At 38.6% G+C, this 22,982-nt stretch overlaps 2 protein-coding genes across 3 annotated transcripts; one reads left to right on the forward strand and one right to left on the reverse strand.

Annotated features, from left to right (window-relative positions):
• The first annotated feature begins 1,961 nt into the window (after positions 1–1,961).
• agtrap (angiotensin II receptor-associated protein) lies at positions 1,962–22,620 on the forward strand. Its single transcript, XM_051676017.1, has 5 exons — positions 1,962–2,196; positions 3,338–3,372; positions 3,707–3,818; positions 4,702–4,915; positions 18,116–22,620. The coding sequence occupies exons 1-5, from the start codon at positions 2,170–2,172 to the stop codon at positions 18,238–18,240; spliced, it is 513 nt and encodes a 170-aa protein (XP_051531977.1). The 5' UTR covers positions 1,962–2,169; the 3' UTR covers positions 18,241–22,620.
• On the reverse strand, positions 4,934–14,665 carry LOC127427993 (uncharacterized). 2 transcript variants are annotated; one of them, XM_051676016.1, is made up of 2 exons: positions 14,591–14,665; positions 4,934–12,030 (listed from the first exon to the last, which is right to left on the reverse strand). In XM_051676016.1, the coding sequence occupies exon 2, from the start codon at positions 8,529–8,531 to the stop codon at positions 7,431–7,433; it is 1,101 nt and encodes a 366-aa protein (XP_051531976.1). In that variant the 5' UTR covers positions 8,532–12,030; positions 14,591–14,665; the 3' UTR covers positions 4,934–7,430. The 2 variants fall into 2 exon arrangements, with proteins under 2 accessions (XP_051531976.1, XP_051531975.1); XM_051676015.1 differs by having other exon boundaries at positions 12,557–14,620.
• Positions 22,621–22,982: the final 362 nt, after the last annotated feature.

Below are 22,982 nucleotides of genomic sequence, written 5' to 3' on the forward strand. Positions count from 1 at the left end.
GATGAAGGAGCACCACCTGCAACTCAACCCAGCCAAGACTGAACTCCTTGTCTTTCCAGCCAACCCTGCTGTTGAACACAACATCACCGTGCAGCTGGATGCAACTACAGTAACGCCTTGCAAATCAGTCAGAAATCTAGGGGTAACCATCGACAACAGACTAAATTTCACAGACCACATCTCAAAGACCGCAAGATCATGTAGATTTACACTCTACAATATCAGGAAGATAAGACTCTTCTTCTGCTTGTCCAGTCACTTGTCATAACTAGACTGGACTACTGTAACGTTCTCATTGCAGGCCTCCCTGCATGTGCAATTAGACCCCTGCAAATGATCCAGAATGCAGCAGCACGTCTGGTCTTTAATGAACCAAAGAGAGCACATGTTACACCACTCCTTGTCTCTCTCCACTGACTGCTGGTTGATGCACGTATCAAATTCAAGGCTCTGATGCTGGCATACAGAACAGTCACTGGGTCTGCTCCAGCATACCTAAAATCATTTATGCAGAGCTACGCGCCCACTAGAAGCCTGTGGTCGGCTAAGGAACGTCACCTTGTACCAACACAAAAAGGCACCAAAACACTTTCCCGGACTTTCAGCTTCATCATACTACGTTGGTGGAACGACTTTCCCAACTCCATCCGTGAAGCTGACTCCCTCTCTGTCTTCAAAAAATGACTAAAAACACATCTTTTCCATGAGCACTTAGCCAGTCATTAAAAAAAAAAAAAAAAAAAAAATACTATTATGATGTTAGTGAAACTTTGTAATACAGCACTTTTCATACCACTGTCTCCTTAAGATGATTCGCTTATGTTTTCCTCTTTTGTAAGTCGCTTTGGATAAAAGCGTCTGCCAAATGAATACATGTAAATGTAAATGTAAATATGATCTACAGACAAGATGTAAGCCTACCTTCACTATATGTGTTCAACCATTACGCAATAAAATATTATTTATGGGCAGCGGATGTGTTTAAAAATTCATGGGAATTAAATAAAATAAATGGTGACATCGGCCTCCGATTGGTGGTAAGTGAAGAACTGCGCACGACTCGCGCCCCGACAATGAACTTGACACTTGCCGAATAAAGACTGGAAAGCAAAAGGTGTAACAACGAATGAAAAAAAAAAATCGAAAGAGAGAATAAAATAAATAATAATACACGAGAAATACAGGCTAAGCCCCTTCCCTCAAAAAAATCCTATGGTCCATGACATGTCCAGCAAGGCTTATTCACATCCAATAAACTTTATATTTCCTCTTATGTTTCCCCTGCAATAATTAGCTTGATATAATTATCATTAATATTAACAACAATAATGACCAGATAACAAACTATATTTAGTTACAGTTAGGTCTGTGCACAGCATCCCAATTCATAATTTTCCTTTAAAAAGAGAAAAAGAAAAAAGAAGCACTGCCACCCCATTCCTCAAGAGACAAAAGTGAGTTGGTGAGTTCATTGGTTGTCGTATCCGGTGTCCATTGCTTGATGAGATTGCAATAAAAATGCAAAAGTCAGAAGTTTTTCTAAGAAATATTAATGTTATTCATTAAAATGATTAGAATCTATCTGCAAAAGCAATCAGCAAACTTCAACCTGGTGAACTCTAATTTTCTATGAACCATGTTGAGGAAGAACAGATGATGATGCGCGTTGACCAATCAGTGGAAACAGGAGTGTCAGCCCCGCCCACATGTACAAAACAAATATCTAAGTTATAATCTCGGTTTATATGCACGAATGAAACATTTGTTTCTTGTTTTTGGCTATTTCTTTTTAAATTGAAAAACAAGCAGATACAACATAAATTGTCTTGATGTGATAAAGAGAGATAGGCCTAACGGAAATGTGATAAATGAACGGTTTATTGGTTACTTCGTTTTGAAGACAAAAACGAGAAAACGAATTATCCGAAGGTACACGGACCACATAGACACTGCGCAGTCCTGTTCTCATATGTTCAGATGGAGAATGTAATGTAGGGGTGGGAGTTGTAGTCACAAGGCTCAGGTCAGTCTGCAGTCACATGGTTTGTGTTTGCAGTTCAGAGCGCTGGACAAACTTCTGTTACACACATGAAAGTCTTTCATGAGTCCTCTGTGAAATAGGCTACTGAAAATCATATAGCGACATTTAAACGCAGGAGTCAGGAAATAATGGAAATACCAGCCATAAATCTTAAGGTAATTTTTATTTATTTATTTATTTGTTGCCTTTAATGAATTAATCGATTTTACTAAATGATCTGTCAATGATGATTAAAAAGAAAAGGAAACGTAAAACAGCAAAACATCTTTTACTTATCTGAAATCTACTTAAAAGTAAATTTGAACTTTATTACTTTTATAACTTTGTTTGTTTTTTATGTATTACAGTATGTATTTATTTAGAAGTGGAGGGCCAGATTACTCAGAATTAAATAATTAACATTTTAATAAATAAATACATAGAGAAATAGTAAAAAAAATAAATAAAAAAAACTATAAAATCATTACATTTATTATTAAATCACTAAATAAATCAGTAAATGCTCCTTGTATTTCCTTGCACTAGTTTGCATCCATTTTCATTTTAGCCATATCTTTGGTAACCCTGAAAAAGACAAAGCTTGTGTTTATGAAAAATCAACCATTTTTCATGTGAGAACAAGCTTCGATTCATAAATTTGCGTTCGTTTTGCTTACATAAATATATTTTTTAGCCATCATAGACACAATCAGCATTTTAGAATAAGTATCATGAATCATTCATGAATCATATGAATATGAATCATTCCAATTCAGTAGTCTAGCAGCTTACTAGGTTTTTAGTCACAGTCGTGCACTGTATATTGAAAATGTGCAGTTGTTACCTTAAGGAGACTAGGAGACAGGACTCTACCTGATCTGACACTTAAAATGTACTTAGTCAGGTTGGTTTAGTCATATTAAATCCTATTTAATTTAGATGTTTCAACATGAAGAATATTTTGGTAATACTTTACAATTGGGTTGTATTTGTGGACATTCGTTATCACTAACATGAACTAACAATATTATTACAGCACTTACACAATTTCAACATTTAAAAAAATGTTTTAGAAGTTGTGTATGTTAAAATTATGAATGTACTTTCATTAATAAACATCAACCAAAATGTATAAATGCTTGTACCTGTAAATGTACGTTTCAATTCCTAATACATTTACTAATGTTAACAAATTGAAGTGTCATTTTACAGGTTACCTGACAAAACATTTTTATACAGTGTAAAAGAGTATGTTTACTCATGAACTGGGTGTGTGTGTGTGTGTGTGTGTGTGTGTGTGTGTGTGTGTCTTTGCAGGCCATCGTATTGGTTCATTGGTTACTGACAGTCTGGTGAGAGTTCTGGCTCATTTATATTTCTCATTTATCTTTTCCCCCACTAGCCTGAGGAATTTCACCAGTTGTGAAAGTTTATCATCCAGTTCTCAGTTCAGCAGTGGTGGAAATACATTTTCGCTTTAAAATTAAGACGTAAATATTATATTATATTATGTTATATTATATTATATTATAATGGACCCATTAAAAAAACAAATAAATAAATACATTCACCAATTTATCTCAGACAGGAATGATAATTGTTGTATTACTTCAGTGACTCTTAGTCTTCTTAATTTTACTAAAACACAGTATGTATTAACAGAAGTGAATGTGTGTTTGTATGCAGGGCATGTTTGTTTTCTTGGCTTCCTTACTCTTATGTGTCAGGGAACATGAGTGTTCTTGCAGTGGGAGTTTGGGCCATAGCACAGAGAGACTCCATAGATGCAGTTTTAATGGTAGGTGATGATCTGTCATTTTTCTGTTATATAAACAAATGATACTGAGGCCATGAAAGCATTTAAGGCAATAAGACAGGAAGAATTAAAAACTACTCCACAAGTTAACTTACCTCCTTAAGTTAAACTTCATTGTATCCTTATAACTTCAACAATCATTGTAATATGATCAGTGATTCTTTGATTTCATAACTTTTTGCATTGTGTAATTATTTTAATGACAATAAGCACATTTCCCTCAATTCTCATTACTGTGCAGATTTTTTTTTACATTAAAATAGTTATTTTAGTATTATTACTAATTATGATATATTAACATATTTAAATTAAATGTAACATATTTACACACCATGATAATATTTTGTGTCTTGTCTTTAATGTATGCAGATATTAATAAAAACATATTGTGTCCAGACAAGATGATTTTGCAATGCAGTATTACAGAATCTAATGAGTATCATCATTGAGACTAAAAAACAAACAACCCAAAAAAAAAAAAAAAAACACCTCAAAAGTAAAATGTCCAGATGTAAAGTAGGCTTTTTTTATGAATATATATATATATATATATATATATATTGTTTCTTTTGATTTTGGAGTAAAATATGACCTGCACATGTTCTTGACAGGCGTTATTAGATTCACCTTTTTGAGAGTTTGGTTTAAGAGTTGTAGTTTAATTTAAATCAAGTGTTTGTATTTGGTTCAAATCTGTTAGCTTTCCCTCCATTGATGGGAGAGAAAGCCACACCTTCCTATCTATATTTTCCTGTGTGTTTGTGTATGGTAAAATTGTCAATTATCTGTTGTCAAACATTGATTGATTGAAACATATCTGTATATTTGTCTACATAACTGTATACCTCTGCTCTCCTTCATTCAGTTCTTGATTGGGTTGGCTGTCACCATCATGACTGACATTGTCCATTTTGGGTTGTTCTACACTCAGCCTGAAGGCTTGTCCGTGAGCACTATGCGGGACACGTTCCGCTTTAGTGCGGGCATGGCCATCCTGAGCCTGATCCTTAAACCTGTTTCCTGCTTCTTTGTCTACCAGATGTACCGTGAGCGGGGTGGAGACTACAACGTCAACTTTGGTAAGTGGGTGACCGAAGGTCCAAGATAGAAAGAGTATGGCCAGAAGCATACTTTACGTAAGTATGCAAACACAGATGCTAGGTGTACGTTCATATTGAACATACATATTCTGCCTTGAGTTGCTCTGGCGGTACTGAACCTCAGTACTCAAGAGGGCAATAGAGTTACTTTCAAATGTCTGTGATTTTAAAATGGATTTCTTATTATTGAAGTAGCTTGCTATAAACATATTCAATCTAACTACGGGTGTTACGGGAGCCAGCTGGTATATGATAGCTGTGCGGTAGCCTATGTATAAACCAGTATTTGTGTTGCGTTATGAATTGCGGTCTGGCAAAGCAATTCTAGAAGCATTCACGTTCACGTGTTTGCGTGGAGTATGTGTCTGGCCTAACAGTGTCTGATACATTTTTCAAGTTGGTTTTGGTTCAGAGTGTTTTGTGATGCATGAGCCTAGTTCTTCATTGAAACTGAAAGTTTTTCCATGAGGTTAAAATTGCTGCTTTGTTTGTTATGGTTTGTTCAGAGCATTATTTGAGCCTGTTTTGAGCATTATGATTTTCTGGAGATGGAGTGTAGAGCACAAGCAAAATATTTCTGTAAAAACAGCAGACAGAATGAGAAAAAAGAGGAGCGGGTAATTGAGTTTTAGAGCTGGTCACAAGACACATGCCTTCACTAGAAAAAGACAGACAGCATGACTGGATCGCTGTAGTTTGAAGAACAGTGACGGGGTTACAAGAGAGATTAGGTCAGTGTTGACTGATTTCTCACTGTCAGATCTGTATGATCCCTGATGTTTGTTCTTTTGATTAAGTTTGCATTCATTTAAATGCTTCGGGTACATTTCACTCGGCCTGTTTTTTTTAGGTTATCATTGAGCAAAAAGCACAGAATTTCTAAAGTGTAGGGAGAATTAATTCTCGTGGTACATTGTAACTTTACATGTGACAATATCAGAGCTACTTAGCAACTTAATATAAAGTGCAGGGTTTTTAGGAAGTTGTTTTAGTAGTATTTTTGCTTTTGCTTCCCTCTTCATTTAAAGAGAATTTATCATGGAAAACAGTACTTTTCTTGTTCTTTTAAAATAAAAGTGTTCAATGTGCTACACAAAGGTATTACTGTAAAAATAGAAATGAGCAGTTGTTTCCTTTAGGAGCTTTATTTTATTTTTATTTACCTGATTAGACCCTTAAAATGACTTTAGCTGGTGTAACATAATGTAAAAGTAGTCAGGTTGATTCAGTCATATAATATTTTTGACTTGAATGAAACCAGTTAAAGGAATAACTCCCCCATAAATTCATTCATAGTTTACTAGTTCATTCATAGTTTACATAGTTTAAAATCACAGGTTTGTCTTTTCATTACAATTGTAGTTGGCAGTAATTCAAACACGATTCCAGCAAAGTGATCACTTTTGCTTTTTCTCATTTTGTATAATTGTATTCAAGAGATAGTGATTAAAGAATGACTGCCCACTTTTTCAGCTTCCTTGGTTCTGGGAGTATTTTTCCCATTTATTTTCTCCATAAGGACTTAAAAAAATCATCAAAATAAAATCTAAGCCATGAACCAAAGCTTAGAGATCACAACATCAAGGGCATAGGTTTGAAAGTTGGTAGGGACATATTGCAAGGATAATATTCAAAATGTTGATATTAAGAAAATGCGAGAAAGTCAGTATGGTAAAATAGGCAAAATAACATTATTACCTCGTATAACAAGTCTCATTTCTTATTTCTCTGAACCAACATATTAAATATTAGCCTTTTTAAATCATTTCTAAAGAATAAACAAATTAAGAACCGACCACTAGGGATCCACGGTTAAGAGGAAAAATGTGATATGCAATAAACTTGAATAATGTGACAGCGATATGCGATGCGATAAACATAAGATTACTGGTATCAGAGCAAGAGTGAGACAGATCCAATAGCAGAAGAACAGTTCAAAGGATTTATTAACAACAAATGTCAACATAAACTGTGCTGGTGATGTATAGGAATCCCAGCAGCGGCTGCAATAGCAGGAGGCGAGGAAACAAGTCTGTGTGCATGTTGTGGCCGCACAGCAGGAAAAGGATGAGTGTGTTCATAGACAGGTGTATGCGTTGTGGAAGTCAGGAGCAGATCCAAAGGAAGAGTCAGTTGAAGCATGGTGTGGTGCAGAGAGCAAAGCCTGGATGAAGGAGGGCAGTTGTATTCCTGACATGCGGGCAGAGACAAAGAAACCTCCACTTGTGATTCGTGGGCAGACTGAAAGGTAACCGCACTTCGCGACACGCGGGCAGAGACAGGCAACAAACAGATACACGAGATGGCACCAACTAGACAAAGAAAGCAAGGTTAGATGCTTGACAGCACAAGCAATAATCTAGCGAAGACAGTGAGGGCACACAAGGATTAAGTAGGGAGTGCAATCAGAGTGGAACAGGTGTAGCTAGCACGTTAATCAGCGGCATGATCAGCGCTTCCCCGGGAACGTTCAGTGTTCCCATGGAAACACTGATCATGCATGCCAGCTCCACCTGCGAGACATGAGGGAGAGAGAAAAACAAAACAACAGAAAAAACGGCGAACTCAACGGAACCGTGACGGTACCCCTCCTGACGTCCCCAGCTGAATTTACCTTGCTGGAGGTGAAACTGATGAGGGCACGGTTCAGGATGTCCCGATCCGGGACCCAACACCTCTCCTCAGGTCCATAGCCCTCCCAGTCGACCAGGTATTGGTACCCTCTGCCCCTCCACCTAACGTCGATCAGTCTCCTGACCGTATACGCCGGGATGGAAGTGGTGGTGTGCAAATTGGAACAAAAAACTGGTTTTAATTTAGAGAAAAATGGGGTGAATACGCTTGAGGTGAGGTGGTAATTTGAGGTGGACCGCCACTGGACTAATGACCTTGGTGATGGGAAACAGCCTGATAAACTTGGGACCCAGCTTATGTGAGGGCAGTCAGATCGGAATGTCCTTGGAGGACAACCAAACCTTCTCCCCGCACACGTAAGCTTGGGGCTTAGACTGGTGTTGGTCCACTGACCTCTCGACACGAGCGGCAGTCCATATGAGGGCTTCTCTGGCGGTTTTCCAGGTGTGCAAAACGCGTGTATGGACGGGACCTGAACATTGGGCTCTTGAGCAGGGAATAGAGGGGGCTGGTAGCCGAGGCTACACTGGAAGGGTGATAACCCCGTAGACAACGACGGCGGCAAGGAGTTATGGGCGTACTCGACCCAGACTAAATTATCACTCCAAGAACACAGATTACGGGAGGCCATACAACACAGGGTCTTTTCCAGTTCCTGATTAGTCCGTTTCGCTTGCCCATTTGTCTGGAGGTGGAGCCCAGAGGACAAGCTCACTGTAGCCCCCAGCTGTCGACAGAACTCTGCCCAAAAACGTGACACAAACTGGGAGCCTCTGTCAGAAACCACATCAACTGGGAGGCTATGAATGCGGAAGATGTGGTTTATGACTGCTACCGCTGTCTCCCTTGCTGAGGGAAATTTGGGGAGGGGAATGAAATGAGCTGCCTTCGAGAACCAGTCCACTACAGTCAAAACGACTGTGTTGTCATGGGGAGGGGGGAGGCCAGTTACAAAATCCATGGCTATGTGTGACCAGGGTCACAAAGGAACAGACAGCGGTTGGAGGAGCCCGGCCGGGGGGTTACAGGAGGTATTGTTAGTCATGCAAATGGGGCAAGCAGCAATGAATTGCCACCAGAAATGCGATGGCCACCAGAAATGCTGTCTAATGAGTGCCTGGGTGCTGGCGATCCCTTGGTGGCAAGCGACATTGGACAAGTGACCCCAATGTAGGACGTGCGTCCAAACTGACCGTGGAACAAATAACCTGCTCGCTGGGCATGTGGCAGGGGTGCAGTGTTTTGTAGTGCAGCATGGACTTAAGCCTCCACCTCCCAGGATACTATACCCACCACTCTAGAGGCAGGTAGGATGGTATCCGGTGGGATGGTGGAGGTCTCGATTTTGAAGCATCGAGACAGGGAGCTGGGCTTGACGTTTTTAGAGCCTGGGCAATACAAAAGGGTGAAATTAAACCAAGTGAAGAATAATGCCCAGCATGCTTGTCTAGAGTTGAGGCGTTTTGCGCTACGGATATACTCTAGGTTCTTATGGTCAGTCCAGACTGCGAAAGGTATCCCCAAACCCTCTAACCAATGATGCCACTCGCCCAAGGCCAACCGGACAGCCAGCAATTCTCGGTTACCGACATCGTAGTTCCATTCAGTCGGTGTTAAGTGGTGCAGAAAGAACATACATGGATGCATCTTTCCATCCGAGGGAGAGCGCTGTGAAAGGACCTTTCCAACACCAACCTCGGACGCATCCACCTCCACCACGAACTGACTAGCAGAGTTGGGCGTTATCAAAAAAGGTGCTGAAGAGAACCACTTTTTTAGTTTGGAAAATGCTGCTTCAGCCCGCAGGGTGAGTGCGGGTGGAGGTGAGATCCGTCAAAGGTGCAGCGAGTTGGCTGTAGTTTCTAATGAACTTCTGATAAAAATTAGCAAACCCCAGAAACTTCTGCAATGCCTATTGAGAATCTGGGGTTGGCCAGTCGGAGACAGCCTTGACCTTAGCATGGTCCATACGCACTCCCTTGGATGAAATGATGAACCCCAGGAATGGAACCGACTGTGCATGAAAAGCGCACTTCTCCGCCTTGACAAACAGCCGATTCTCTAGCAGTCACTGAAGCACCTGCCTGACGTGCTGTACATTCTGGGAGAAGATCAGAATATCGTCAAGATAAACACAAAACGATCGTTTTATGACAATCATTTACGAGCCCCTGGAAGACAGCAGGGGCATTGACCAATCCGAAAGGCAAAACCAAATATTCGAAGTGCCCCCAATGAGTGTTAAAGGCTGTCTTCCACTCATCCTCCTTCCTGATTCAGACCAGGTGATAAGCGTTACATAGGTCCAACTTCGTAAAGATGGATGCCCCCTGCAAGAGTTCGAAGGCTGATGACATCAACGGCAAAGGATAACGATTCTACACTGTGATGTCTAAGCAAACCATCCTTCTCCACGAAGAAGAACCCCACCCCTGTGGGCAATGAGGAATGGTGGATGAGTCTGGCTGCCAGAAAATCATTGATATACCTGTTCATGGCCTCCCTCTCAGGAGCTGAGAGTGAATACAGCCATCCCAGAGGAGGAGAGGTGCCAGGAAGCAGTTCGATGGCACAGACGTACGGGCGATGAGGAGGGAGGGTCGCGGCGTGGGACTGGCTGAACACTGCTCTCAAGTCATGGTACGTCAACAGCACTCCGGACAAATCTGCTGGTTCATCCTGCAATGAAACACAAGACTGGACAGGGGAGACAGCAGGGTTAAGACAATGTGACAAACAATAAGAGCTCCAAGTGAAAACATTGTTGGTTGTCCAATCTATGTGTGGGTTGTGTGTTACCAACCATTGATACCCCAATACTACCGGGGTCGATGGGTATTGGATAAGATAAAATTACAGTTGTTCTGAGTGATTACCAGAGACGAGGGTGACTGGCTTGGTAGACTGGGTGATGACTGACAAGGGTGTACCACTGAGGGTTGGGGCGGTGATGAGCTCGTCCAGCTGGACCCTGAAAAGCCGCCATTTGAAGTCGATGTCAATGAAGTTTCCTGGCAGAGCCGTGTGGCTGGCAGAGCCATATTGCAGCCGGGCCAGGAGAAGAACACAAAGTCTGGGGGCTTTGTTCAACAGAGTTGCGCTCACCAGTAACCCCCTTCCTACTGATGAGTGGTGTCTTTTAATGGGCAGGCAGAAGAAAAATGGCCCGGCCAGGCACAAGAAAAGCAAAGTCCATTAACTAGGCATCGCTGCTTCTCCTTGTTACATCAGGGTTCTCCCAACTTGCATGGGCTCAGTGTTGGGGTGAGATTCAGGAGACCTGGTCGAAGTAGTGGAAAGAAGGGGATGGTTAGAGAGTGAAGAGTGGCATCGACGTTGATTACAGCATAGAGTCAGGCATTGATTGACTCGGATAGCCAGGTCCACCAAGTCATCAAAACGAGTGGGGAGATCCAAAGGATAAATGTAATCCTGGACATCGTTGGAAAGCCCACACAAGAACAGGTCCCACATGGCGTGGTCGTTCCATTCGCAGGAAGTGGCCAGAGTGCGAAACTCAATCACATAGTCAGCGACTCGCCGATCTCTTTGGGACAGTTCGGATAAGACCCTCCCCGCCTCCCAACCTTGAGACATGTGATCAAATACTCTGCGGAGTTCAGAGGAGAAAGCTTAATACGTGGCGCAGCACAGATCCCTGTTGTCCCACATGGCAGTTCCCCATTCACCATCCCTTCCGGAGAGGAGCGTGATAACACACGCGACCTTCATCGTGTCTGAGGCAAATGTAGAGGGCTGTAGGGTGATGAACAGTGAACACTGAGACAGAAAGGTGCTAACGGAACCCACCTCACCTGAGAATGGAGCGGGAGGAAGAATGTGAGCCTCTGGACGCCAAGGGGCATGGTGAACCGTCGAGGCCGATGGGGGTGTTTCAGGAGAGGGACTGGGATCAGGAGAGTTGTTGGACCACCGCGGTGAGTTCAGTGAGCTGCAATGCCATAATCTCCAGTGCCCGATTAGAAGCGGAGATTTGTTCTTGTTGACGCCCTAGCAGAGCTCCTTGCTGAAAGAGGGTGGAGCGAAGAGTAGATTCCTTCGCTGGGTCCATGTTTGGCTAGATTATTCTGTCAGAGTGAGACAGAGACCCAATAGCAGAAGAACAGTTCAAAGGATTTATTAACAACAAATGTCAACATAAACTGTGCTGGCGATGTATAGGAATCCCAGCAGCGGCTGCAGTAGCAGGAGGCGAGGAAACAAGTCTGTGTGCGCATTGTGGCCGCACAGCGTGCAAAGGATGAGTGTGTTTGTAGACAGGTATGCGTTGTGGAAGTCAGGAGCAGATCTGAAGGAAGAGTCCGTTGAAGTGTGGTGTGGTGCAGAGAGCAAAGCTCAGACGAAGGAGGGCAGTCGTATTCCCGACACGCGGGCAGAGACGAAGAAACATCCACGATCAACGTTCCCATGGAAACACTGATCATGCGTGCCAGCTCCGCCTGCAGACATGAGGGAGAGAGAAAAGCAAAACAACAGAATAAACCAGCGAACTCACCGGAGCCATGACAAATGGGTCAAAATTAAACGTTATCTTTCTCAAGAAGATTTACCACGAGAAAATTATATCCAATGGACATGAATGACATTCTGTAAAATGTATTATCCAGCATTAAACAAATGGTAAACTAAACAAAGGGAAGAGGGTAAATTAACAATTTACATGTGCAAAATGACATCACAAAATAAACAAATTATGGGGAGAATGGTATATTGACATTTTTTCCCAATTTCTGTTTTCCAACTCCCCTCAGGTCCCACATAATGTTTTTTCTCATAATGCTTATTTATATGTACTTACTGTACATCGTTTGTCTGAAAAAGTAGGCCTCCTGAAAAAAGTAGGCTTTAGGCTTAGCCTACAACTAATCACAAATTATCACAAATTCCTTATTTTATTAACAAAACATTATTTTCCAAGCTATCCCAATGTTCTTCTCCAATGTGCAAAATAAAACACAGTTATACCAGAATCTTAAAATCCTGCACCTCTGACACAGACGTTTGAATTTTAAGGTGTCTTCCTCGAGAGGGCGCTTACCGGACAGAATCCTCCATTGGGCTGCATGCAAAACTCAGAACATTTTTGACAGGAAACATTTATACACCAAAAGTATGCTTGTTTAAATCTATTAATTTCAAGGATTGGATTTAAGATACCAATGGAAATCTGCCTGTGTAATCTCCAGAAAATGATAATTTTTCATAGTCTTACAAATGACTGTGATTGGTGCATTCTGAACAGTGCTGAGAAAAGTAACAGGTGCCTCGTGACAACACCATTTATGCGCTGCTTCAGAAGAGCTAGGACAATAATTTATACATGAATAATTTTACTGAGACTTTTAATAGTTGTTAAAATGAAAATAAAAACATAGTATAAAGTCAAAGTATTTTCTGTGTGGTAAAATTGCCCAAATGTTGTTTGGGACATATCCGATTTTCTGAAAGTTGGTAGGGACATGGCTCTACCATCCCTACATAAATCTACGCCTATGTACAACATTACAAACTTTGATTGGAAGGAAAAGATTAACTACTAATTCCATGAAGCAGTACGGATGATAAAGCCTAGTTTAATAAAAAAAGATGGTATATACGATGGAATATAAAACCACTGATTTATAGTCAGTGATTAGCAAAATAGCAAAATATTCAGATATATGCAAATATATAAGTAGTTTGAGAGTGTTGAAAGTTTAGGAGTGGGTGGTCGCTGCTCAGCTCTTCCGTGGTAACAGCAGCTTCTCTTATTGGTGGATCTCTCTTCAGGATCATGGGTAGTGTAGTTCTTCACCAGGAATTTGGCAATAAAACATGATTAAAAAAAAAAAAAAAAGCGATTTAAATCACAACACTGACTTGTGACTTAGCCTTAGATCATGTATAATTTCTTAACAATGTCAGATATCATTGTATGTTTGTTTTATAAAGGTTTAAAGATTATTGCTGAAAATCAGTTTTCTCTATGAAGAAAATAAATGGGATGTTTACTTCAGGAACCTTACTGGATTCTGGCCTATTTTTCATGTTTATTATTCAGCTTTCTTCTGTGTTTTGTTTCTGTCCGTCTTGCTTTATTTGTGACTTCTGGTCTTAATTGAATGTCCTGCTCGCTGTCTGTCTCTTGTCTCTCTGCTGTCTTCTGTATCTCTCCCTCAGACCTGGAGACCTCCGTGGACAGTCGTTGCACCACAGACAGTGCTGATAGCACATTATTTGGCCGTCGCTACTGAAAATTTCCTCCTGTTCTTCCTGCACTCCTTTTCAGCTTCCTCTATAACAGGAAATGTCATCTCTGAACTGCTGCGGTGTATTCAAGTTTATTTATTTTCTTGTTCTTTTATTCACATTATCTCTTGGTGTTTATGTTTTCTGCACTTTACCTTATTGTAAGTAGACCTGCATTTTAGTGTATCCTGTAAGTCTTCTCTTATTCTTTGTGCATTTCTTTTTGCTTAATGTTCATAATCTGCTTGTCTTTCTAAGTATGTATTTATGTATGTATGTGGGTGGGTGTGTGTGTTTATGCTGTTTTTTGTTTTGTTTTGTTTTTTGTTGTTTTTTGTTAAAGAAAGGGAGACATTTCTAGAGATATCTCATTGACAAAATTATTCCAGTGCACTGAGACATTATCTACCAAGAGATTCACAGGGTGCATTCTAAAAAACAGTGAGCATTAGCTGCTCGCTATATTCACTTACAGGAAATGTTGTCATGTTCTCGTCAGTCTCTCAAGCCATCAGAAATGAAGGACAAGGACATGTTTCATAATGGCATTGTACTTTTTATCAGCTACAAAGAAGATGCATGATAAACAAAATAACGAACTTTAATGATAAACTGCTCAAATTTGTGTTCATGATATACTGATTGATGTTATAGGCAACTAGAGAGTGGAATGAGACAAACCCTAGATTAACATTAGTTTAAGATGACTGTAATGTTATATTGTTTGTTAAAGGGATAGTTCACCCAAAAATTCTCTCATCATTTACTCACCATCCCAGATGTGTATGACTGTCTTTCATCTGCTGAACACAAACAAAGATTTTTAGAAGAATATCTCAACTTTGTAGGTCCACACAATGCAAATGAATGGATGGCAAAATTTTGAAGCTCCAAAATCCATATAAGGGCAACATAAAAGGCTCCAGATGACTCTGGTGGTTAAAGAAGGAGAAAGTGAAAGTGAAGGAAAAGGAATTAGATATTGATCTGTTTCTCACCCACACCTTTCATATCATGTCTGAACACATAGATTTAACCACTGGAGTCATATGGATTACTTTTATGCTCCCTTTATGTGGATTTTGGAGCTTAAAAATGTTGGCACCCATTCACTTGCATAGTATGGACCTACAGAGCTGAAATATTCTTCTAAAAATCTTAATTTGTGTTCTGTAGAAGAAAGAAAGTCATACACATCTAGGATGCCAGCAGGGTGAGTAAATCTTGAGAGAATTTTCATTTTTGGGTCAACTATCCCTTTAATGTTATAATGAAAGTTATTATAAAGTTACTGAAAAATAAATGTTTAAATTTTGGTTCCCTGGGTTGATCGAAAGTCTTGGTGGGGTGGTCCCTGGGTCTGTGATGGTTGAAAACCTCCAAGAGCATCATTAAGAGCCACACCATGCAGAACACAACTTTACCCTTCTAGTTGTGTCTGGTATTTTCTGCCTAAACGATTACATAAAGTGCTGAGACACTGCTATTGCTGCTACCGTACTTGCCAAACAGTGTTTTAAAAGTTGTTAAATTATATTTGCCTGTGTTTGTGATGCAGGAAGGGAAGTGGGAATTGTTGTTTGAAGTTATTTCTTGAGATTGGATGTCTCAGGTTGTGTTTTAATAAATTTAAGAAATAGATTTTATTTTATTTTTCTTCATTTTATTATTATTATTATTTAAATAGTTTTCAGTGCCTGTGGTTTTAGGTGTAATGTAATTGAGTACAAATACCTCTTTGCCTGAATTGTACACAATGCAGTGAAAATGTAAGTGACCATCTCTTCATTGTTATTCTGTTGACGTGCAATGGGATTTGCTCAATAAATCCATCATGAGGGAATCTTCAATCTGAATACAGAAGATAGGCAAGCATATTGCCTCAACACTACCTGTGTAAATCCCATATGCTGCAGATAGGCCATGAGATTTTGTGAGCTTTTTGAGTTTGTGAGCAGCACCGCCAGTATGTTCATTGTTTAGTCAAGTGTGTGTTTAATCATCTGTTCAGTCCAAGGAGAGTTATGCTTACTGAAGAACTGATATCATTGTCCAAATGTTCTGTCTGTGCAGTACATGATAATATACACCCTTCTGGGAGTTTTTTGTTTTTTTTCTTCAGTGTTTTATCAGAAAGGTGTTTACTTACTATGCTTTAATGTTACATTATCATCTTTTTACAGTGGCCCCAAAAGTACACACTTAAGCCACACTTTAAAATGAAAGAATTTCATTGCATTAGCAAAATAAAAAACCAAGTGGCATCTGCAAATAAATTATGTAGACCTTTTCTCAGAAATCACACACGTGTCCTAGCAGTAACTACAAGGTAGTTCATCACATTAACTACAAAGATACAAAATACTTTTGTCTTCATTTTAAACAGTATATCTCTTGTTTTATAATTTAAAAACAAAATTATTTTTATAAAATAATTTACTTAAAAGAGTGTTTGTGCCAGGAACAGTACTAGGATGTGATCTTTGGGGGGGCATTTTGGTATTTAGGGTGGGCAACTTTTTAATTCTTTGTCGGACCAGGGGGTGCTCCTTAAAAATTCTGCTTGGGTTGGACCCCCTTGATCATGTTTCAGCATTGGTCCAGGGTCATCAGAGGTTTCAGGGTCCACAAGGAAAATCTAGGAGGGTGATGCCCCCCCAGCACCCCCTTTTACCCAGCCATGGTTTGTGCTATCTTTCTTTAAAATAAATGCCACAATCTTTGTAATTTAGTTGTACTTTATAATGCAAAGGCATTCAAACATGTCAAATTAAAATGTGGCTTAAGTATCCAAATACCCAGTGGCAGTCCTGACTCACATGGTGCCCTAGGCAAGATCAGACATGAGCTGCCCCCTGAAAAAACAAAAAAACCAACAAACAAACATATGTACCGTATACCAATGTTTATAATTAAACGAAACACAACTAATAGGACACTTTTATATTATATGGATAGAATACATATTGATAAACAGCTGCAATTACCTAAATATTTTGCTTCAAAAAACACAATGACTTCTACACAGGCTCAAGTGAATCAGTGAATCATTTTTTCGAACTGGTTCATTTACATGAATCGTCCAAACAAGGCGATTCACTCAAATGAGTTGGATTTCCCCATGCAAAGTGGATTGGTAAATCATTTGTTTTAACGGGGTTGCTTGTATGAACTGTCCGAACCAACCGATTCACTCATAAGTGTTTTGGACTTCCCATAGGGTTTCCAACAGTCCCGTATTAGCTGAAACAGTATGCAGTGTGGTCGAAATCAAGACGTTTGAGGGGACCTTCCCTCAGACAGACAGCGAAATGTATTTAAGGCATTGTGTCCTGTACTGAAGTACCAAAATGCTACCCCTTTTGTCATGTTACACCATTACTCATTGAAAAAAAGTAGCTTGGTAAATAAAATAACTTTATTTTACAGTGTCCATGTTACATATTTTACATGTTACTATTAGTAATAACAATAACAACAAAAGAACACACAGCTCTGCAGAGTTATTACACAGCAAATAATATACATGTAGTTGATTATCATTAATCAGTATTCACTAGTGCTGTCAGTTGATTACATTTTTTAATAGCGATTAATCACATAATTTGCTGTAGTAAATTGCGATTAATCAGAGATATTGAAAGTGCTGAAACTGAACTCTATATAGTTCTTTTCCTGTCAAAATGCATTTATTACCTTCTTAGAAAAGAAAACAATATGTAGCAATAATGCTTTAATAAGATTTTCCAAACAAAGCCTTTCATAGGATACAGAATGAAATGCACTAAAATAGCACAAAGCTGAATAAAGTTACAGAATCTAATGTCAAATCAGTAAATGCGGTAATAACAATTAAGGTAAAATAAAGCATTACACGTTTTAAATGTCTCATGTGTTGACATTTTTACAGCTCTAGTAATTACCTATGTACTGTAAATACACAGTAACATGAACACTGTAAAGTGTGACTGTAGCTTGTTACTGGAAAAGCAACACTAATTTGAAAATAGTGAAACTACTGTCATGCTAGTGTATAATGTAGTTAAGTTAGTAGGTAGTTAGTTACTTACCAATACTGATGCGGGGCTGCCCCAGGCGACTACCTATTTTGTCTATACAAGATCTGCCTCTGCAAATATTTTTTGGGCCACTGTGTAATGAAAAGATGCCAACTGGAAAATATTTGGTAAGAGAACAGTTGCCCTCTTGCAATCATTTTCAAAAGTAATAATATTTGCAATAATAAAAAAGTTTAATAATTCAAAGTTCAAAGTTCATCTTGTCTTTTACTTTCAGGTTTCCCAACAATAACTCGAAACAGAGATACCTACCAATCCTTTGACCAGCAAGATCAGTCTGGCAGCACTGCCAACCCATTTGGCCAAGCAGAAGACAACAAGCCTGGACCATGTTCCTACTAAAACTGACCAAACCCAACATTTGACCAAATACCAACAATTATGTGCAGCCAAAAGCCATCAGTGTTAGTTATTTTAAATTTATTTTTGTTTTTCAGAGAGATTATTTGGTTTTAATATGTTCTTAAAGGGGTAATGACATGAGGAATCACATTTTCATTGATCTTTTGACATATAAGAGGTCATTGTACTATAAAAATGCACTGTAAGTTTCCGAACTCAAAACTTCCTCCTCATTGCAAAAAGAGCATTCGTTGAAACCAAGCTGCCAAAACGACTCATTCTCTACTTCTTCCACATTATGATGTCACACTGTGGTAGACATTTGCATCTCACTGCCTCCATCTCATCAACGCCTACTTTACCTTATCACTTCCATAGCCCCGCCTGGTAGCGATGAGCAGTGAGATGGCAAGCAGAGAGCAGGTCATTCAAGAGCAGAGAGCCAATCATGTCAGTGGGCATTTACTGTCAAGTCTTAAAGGAGAAGCAACACCAAAACCAAGCGATTCTGACAGAGGGTCAGAATGAGGGTGGAAAATTATATTTTACAAATATATTACTGTTTTTTTTTTTGTTGTTTTTTTTTTTGTGCATTAAAAGTGAAGCTCAAGGAACATATTAAAATAATCCAAAAAGGCATGTCATGACCTCTTTAAGGACTTTAGCAGTTCCTGCTATTTTTAAAGGATATGTTGCTACAGACATTTGAGAAAATAAATATTACATCTAACAACAGGAAATAAAAGGTAAAGTCAACTTCACATCTGCTTTTCCAGGAGTTCTCATGTTCAGATCAGGTAATTGAGAGGGCTGTAGAACATTTCTATATTTGCTCATTACAGGTTATATACATCGGCATGAATTAACTGTTTTCAAAGGATGACCCCTCACTTGGTTTGTGGTATTGAATGATATTCTCTATTTTCGGGTGTTTAGAAGTCTCCTGCTAAGTGTCCATCAGAATTTATTTGTGAGATGTAACTTGTCAACACTGTTCTTCTTTTGCAGTTTGTTTGTACTTGACACTATGGCCAAAAGTATGTGGAAAATTGGACACTCCCATATGTGCTTTCAGTATTCCAATTAATCCCAATGGGGTTCAGGTCAGGGCTTTGTGCAGGCAACTGAAGTTCTTCCACACCAGATATAGTAAACCAATTCTTCATGGACCCCTTCAGTAGGAACGTGGTCCAGGGTTATTGCCATGCTGGAACATAAAAGGGCCCTCCCCAAACTGTTGCTACAAAGTTGGAAGCACGCAATTCTCTGGAATATTATTGTCACAGCATAAAGATTTATTTACTGGAATTAAGGGGCCTAGACAAACCATTTCAGTAATTAGAAAACGATGTCCACATACTTTTTGCCATGTAGTGTTGTCATAGTTTTTAACATTTATCTTTTAACAAACCTTAAAGGGATAGTTCACCCAAAAAAATTAAAATTCTCATTTACTCACCCTCATACCATCCCAGATATGTATGACTTTTTTTCTTTTTTGGAAGAATATTTCAGCTCTGTAGCTCCATAAATTACAAGTGAATGGGTGTCAAAATCATAAATTTCCAAAAAGTACATATTGCCATCATAAAAATAAATCCATACAACTCCAGTGGATTAATTCATGTCTTCTGAAGCAAACCGCTATGTGTGTGTAAGAAATAGATCAATATTTAAAACTTTTTTTTTTACTCAAAATATTCGCTTCCGACCAGCTGTGGTATGCACGATCATAAGGGTGGACCGCATCTCGCCTGACATAAGCATGTTGGCATGTCGATATCATTGGATTCTTCGGCTGGTCTGAAATCGGCAGGGGATAATGTTACACAAGAGGCATACGTTATGCAAGAGGCAGCATGTATTCGACCCTCATGACCATGCATACCACAGCTGGGCAGAAGTGAAATTTTATAGTTACATTTTTTTTAAATATTGATCTTTTTCTTACACCTAGTGTTTCCTCTCAGAAGAGATTATTTAATCCACTGGAGTCATATGGATTACTTTTATGATGGCTATGTTTGCTTTTTGGAGCTTCGAAGTTTTGGCCACCATTCACTTCGCATTGTATGGACCTACAGAGCTGAAATATTCTTCTAAAAATTGTAATTTGTGTTCAGCAGAAGAAAGAAAGTCATACACATCTGGGATGCTATGAGGGTTAGTGAATGATGAGAGAATTTACATTTTTAGGTGAACTAATCCTTTAAGTATTTTTCTGTTTGATAGGTACACCAACATCATCTTTCAAAGATTCAAAAGTTCCTAAATGTTCAAACCATATGCCATGCAATATGTTCTCTATTTACAGTATGATTCATTAGATTGGTCATGCACACTGGATTATGTACTTTCTAAATTTAGTAATGCTGAACTTTGAAGTCTGAGAATTTAGATTTTTCTATCAAATTCTGCTACCTCTAAATCAGAGGTGAGAAAATGGGTTTTGGAACGAGATAAATACATTTAGAGACAAATATGTAAATGAATGCTAAGCACTTCCTTAATATGCAAAAAAAAAATTACAGATGGTCTGTTAAGAAGAAAATGCCAATATCAGCTTTCCAATTTCAACAATTTAACAGATTTCATTAATTTTAATTCACCAATGCCTTAGTGCATGTGCTATGGCACTGTTTGTTTCAAACCCAAAACAGGTGCTTTCTTAAAAGGGTTCACCCAGAAATGAATTTGAGGTCAACTATCCCTTTAAGCACAACCATGAGTGTTATTTTGTCAGCTATGTAAGCTCAAAGATAATATAAGATGTACTAGTCTATGACTTCCAATTGCAAATCTCACTGTTTCACTTTGTAATAATAACCAAGTACAGATGCAGTGTGTTAATTTATTATTATTATTTGGAAAGCTGGATGGTCATAGTGCAAATACTTGTGTGCAATGTAACTTCATGTCAATATTTTTAAATATGCTTGTCTTTTAATTAGAGCTTTGGGCTCATGACTGTACCAGAAACAAAATGCTGGAACACTGAATGCTTTTGGAAATGTTTAATGATGTTCAAACATCCTGTTTGAGAATGATTGCTAAAGAGGTGGCTTGAGTTGTCATGAAATCAAACCGTGCTGTTGTAGTGTGTTGTGCTTCAGTTGTACTCTTTCTGGTTGTGTTTAAAAGCTTGATGCAACACACTAGTTTCACCAGATTGACCACAGAAACCAGAACAATTATGATTTCAGACAGACAACAAACAAATCTACTACATGTCAAGTAGGGATATTGAAGCGGCCATTTGTTGAATTGTCTAGTTTTGTCAGTGTAAAATGATTATTAATGAAGTCTCTAGTTTCTGAAGCAGAAAGGTAGCCGTGTGATGCATCCGTATGGTGAAAGTAGATCTGTCTTTCACTTTGTGTTGCAACAGAGACACAAATGTCTGAAGCCACGTGGTAAAATCACACTTGGTTACACCCAAACTTGCAGCTTGCACAGCTGTTTCTGGTCTATCTGCTTGATCTAAATTATTATTATTATTATTTTTTATTGTCCTCTTCATTTGCCAAGTGGTAGCAAACACTTTGTATTCCCACTGTTTGGTTTTCATACCTACTTGGGATATTACATGTTGTCATAGAAACGCCACACTGCATGAAACATTTATTCATTTAAATTAGAATTGTGTTTTGGATAATGTTGCAGCTTTCATTGGCAGAAAGGATCATTAAAGTGGTCTTGATAATGTTTCAAATAAAGGATGGATCATTATTTCAAAGATTAGCTGTGTTTTTAGGCCTCTACACCAACATACTTCCTTTATTTTGTCATCTGTTCTTGGGTAGGGTTTGGAGCCAGAGATGATTTTTAACAGTATGTTTAAGATATCTATGAATATTGACCTTGCAGACTTTCAAACATATCCACACAATCATGGTTTTTATGTTATAGGGTGAATAAAGAGAAAGTGGGACACCTTGTTTCTGAGTAAAATGTAGAGGAACTTTTTTTAATGGCTTTTTAAACATTTTCAATGGTATTGTCTGAGGGGTTAAGCCATTTGCCATTTAAAACATCACCAATTACATATTATCAAAAAGTGTCCCACTTTAGCTCTATTCATCTTATATTAGATATGTTTTTTTCTCTATAACTCATTTCAGTTCTCATCTTCTGACATGCTTAACACAAATTGACTTATTTATTGTAAAACTCATGCTGTTGATGTAATGAGTACATGAAATATTAATTTCACAAGCTCTTCTCTTCTCTTCTCTTCTCTGAAAATTGAACTGAAAGTGTTTCTGGAATATTCTAATCTTAATACAAATTACAAAAATACCAGATAATATTTGAATCATTTTTGTTAAGTTTTGGTTTTAGTAGAATGTCAAATAAAACCCTATTATTTCATTTTGGAAATGTATACATTGTAATAATATTTTGTCCTTAATATCACACTCACATATTTTTCACACACTTTCATATTTGGGGGTCCTTGAAATTAAAAAGTTTAACAAGCTTTGGTTTAAAGCACTGAAAAATGGTATAATTGATTTGGTTACATAATGTGATTAAGCAATCTAATGCAAGACAAATTGTAATTGCTGATAACACAAATGCACATAATCTCAATCTGCACAATGGATCATCACAGAATGGGCCAAATAATTTTACAGGACAATTCTGACTGATGTTCTTTGTTTCAATACTCATTTATGGTGAATGATCAAAAAAATACAAGAAATAAATCAAGAAATTAAAAACTGACAAAACAAAATGCA

The sequence above is a fragment of the Myxocyprinus asiaticus genome, chromosome 37 (genome assembly GCF_019703515.2).
Source record: "Myxocyprinus asiaticus isolate MX2 ecotype Aquarium Trade chromosome 37, UBuf_Myxa_2, whole genome shotgun sequence".
NCBI lineage: Eukaryota > Metazoa > Chordata > Actinopteri > Cypriniformes > Catostomidae > Myxocyprinus > Myxocyprinus asiaticus.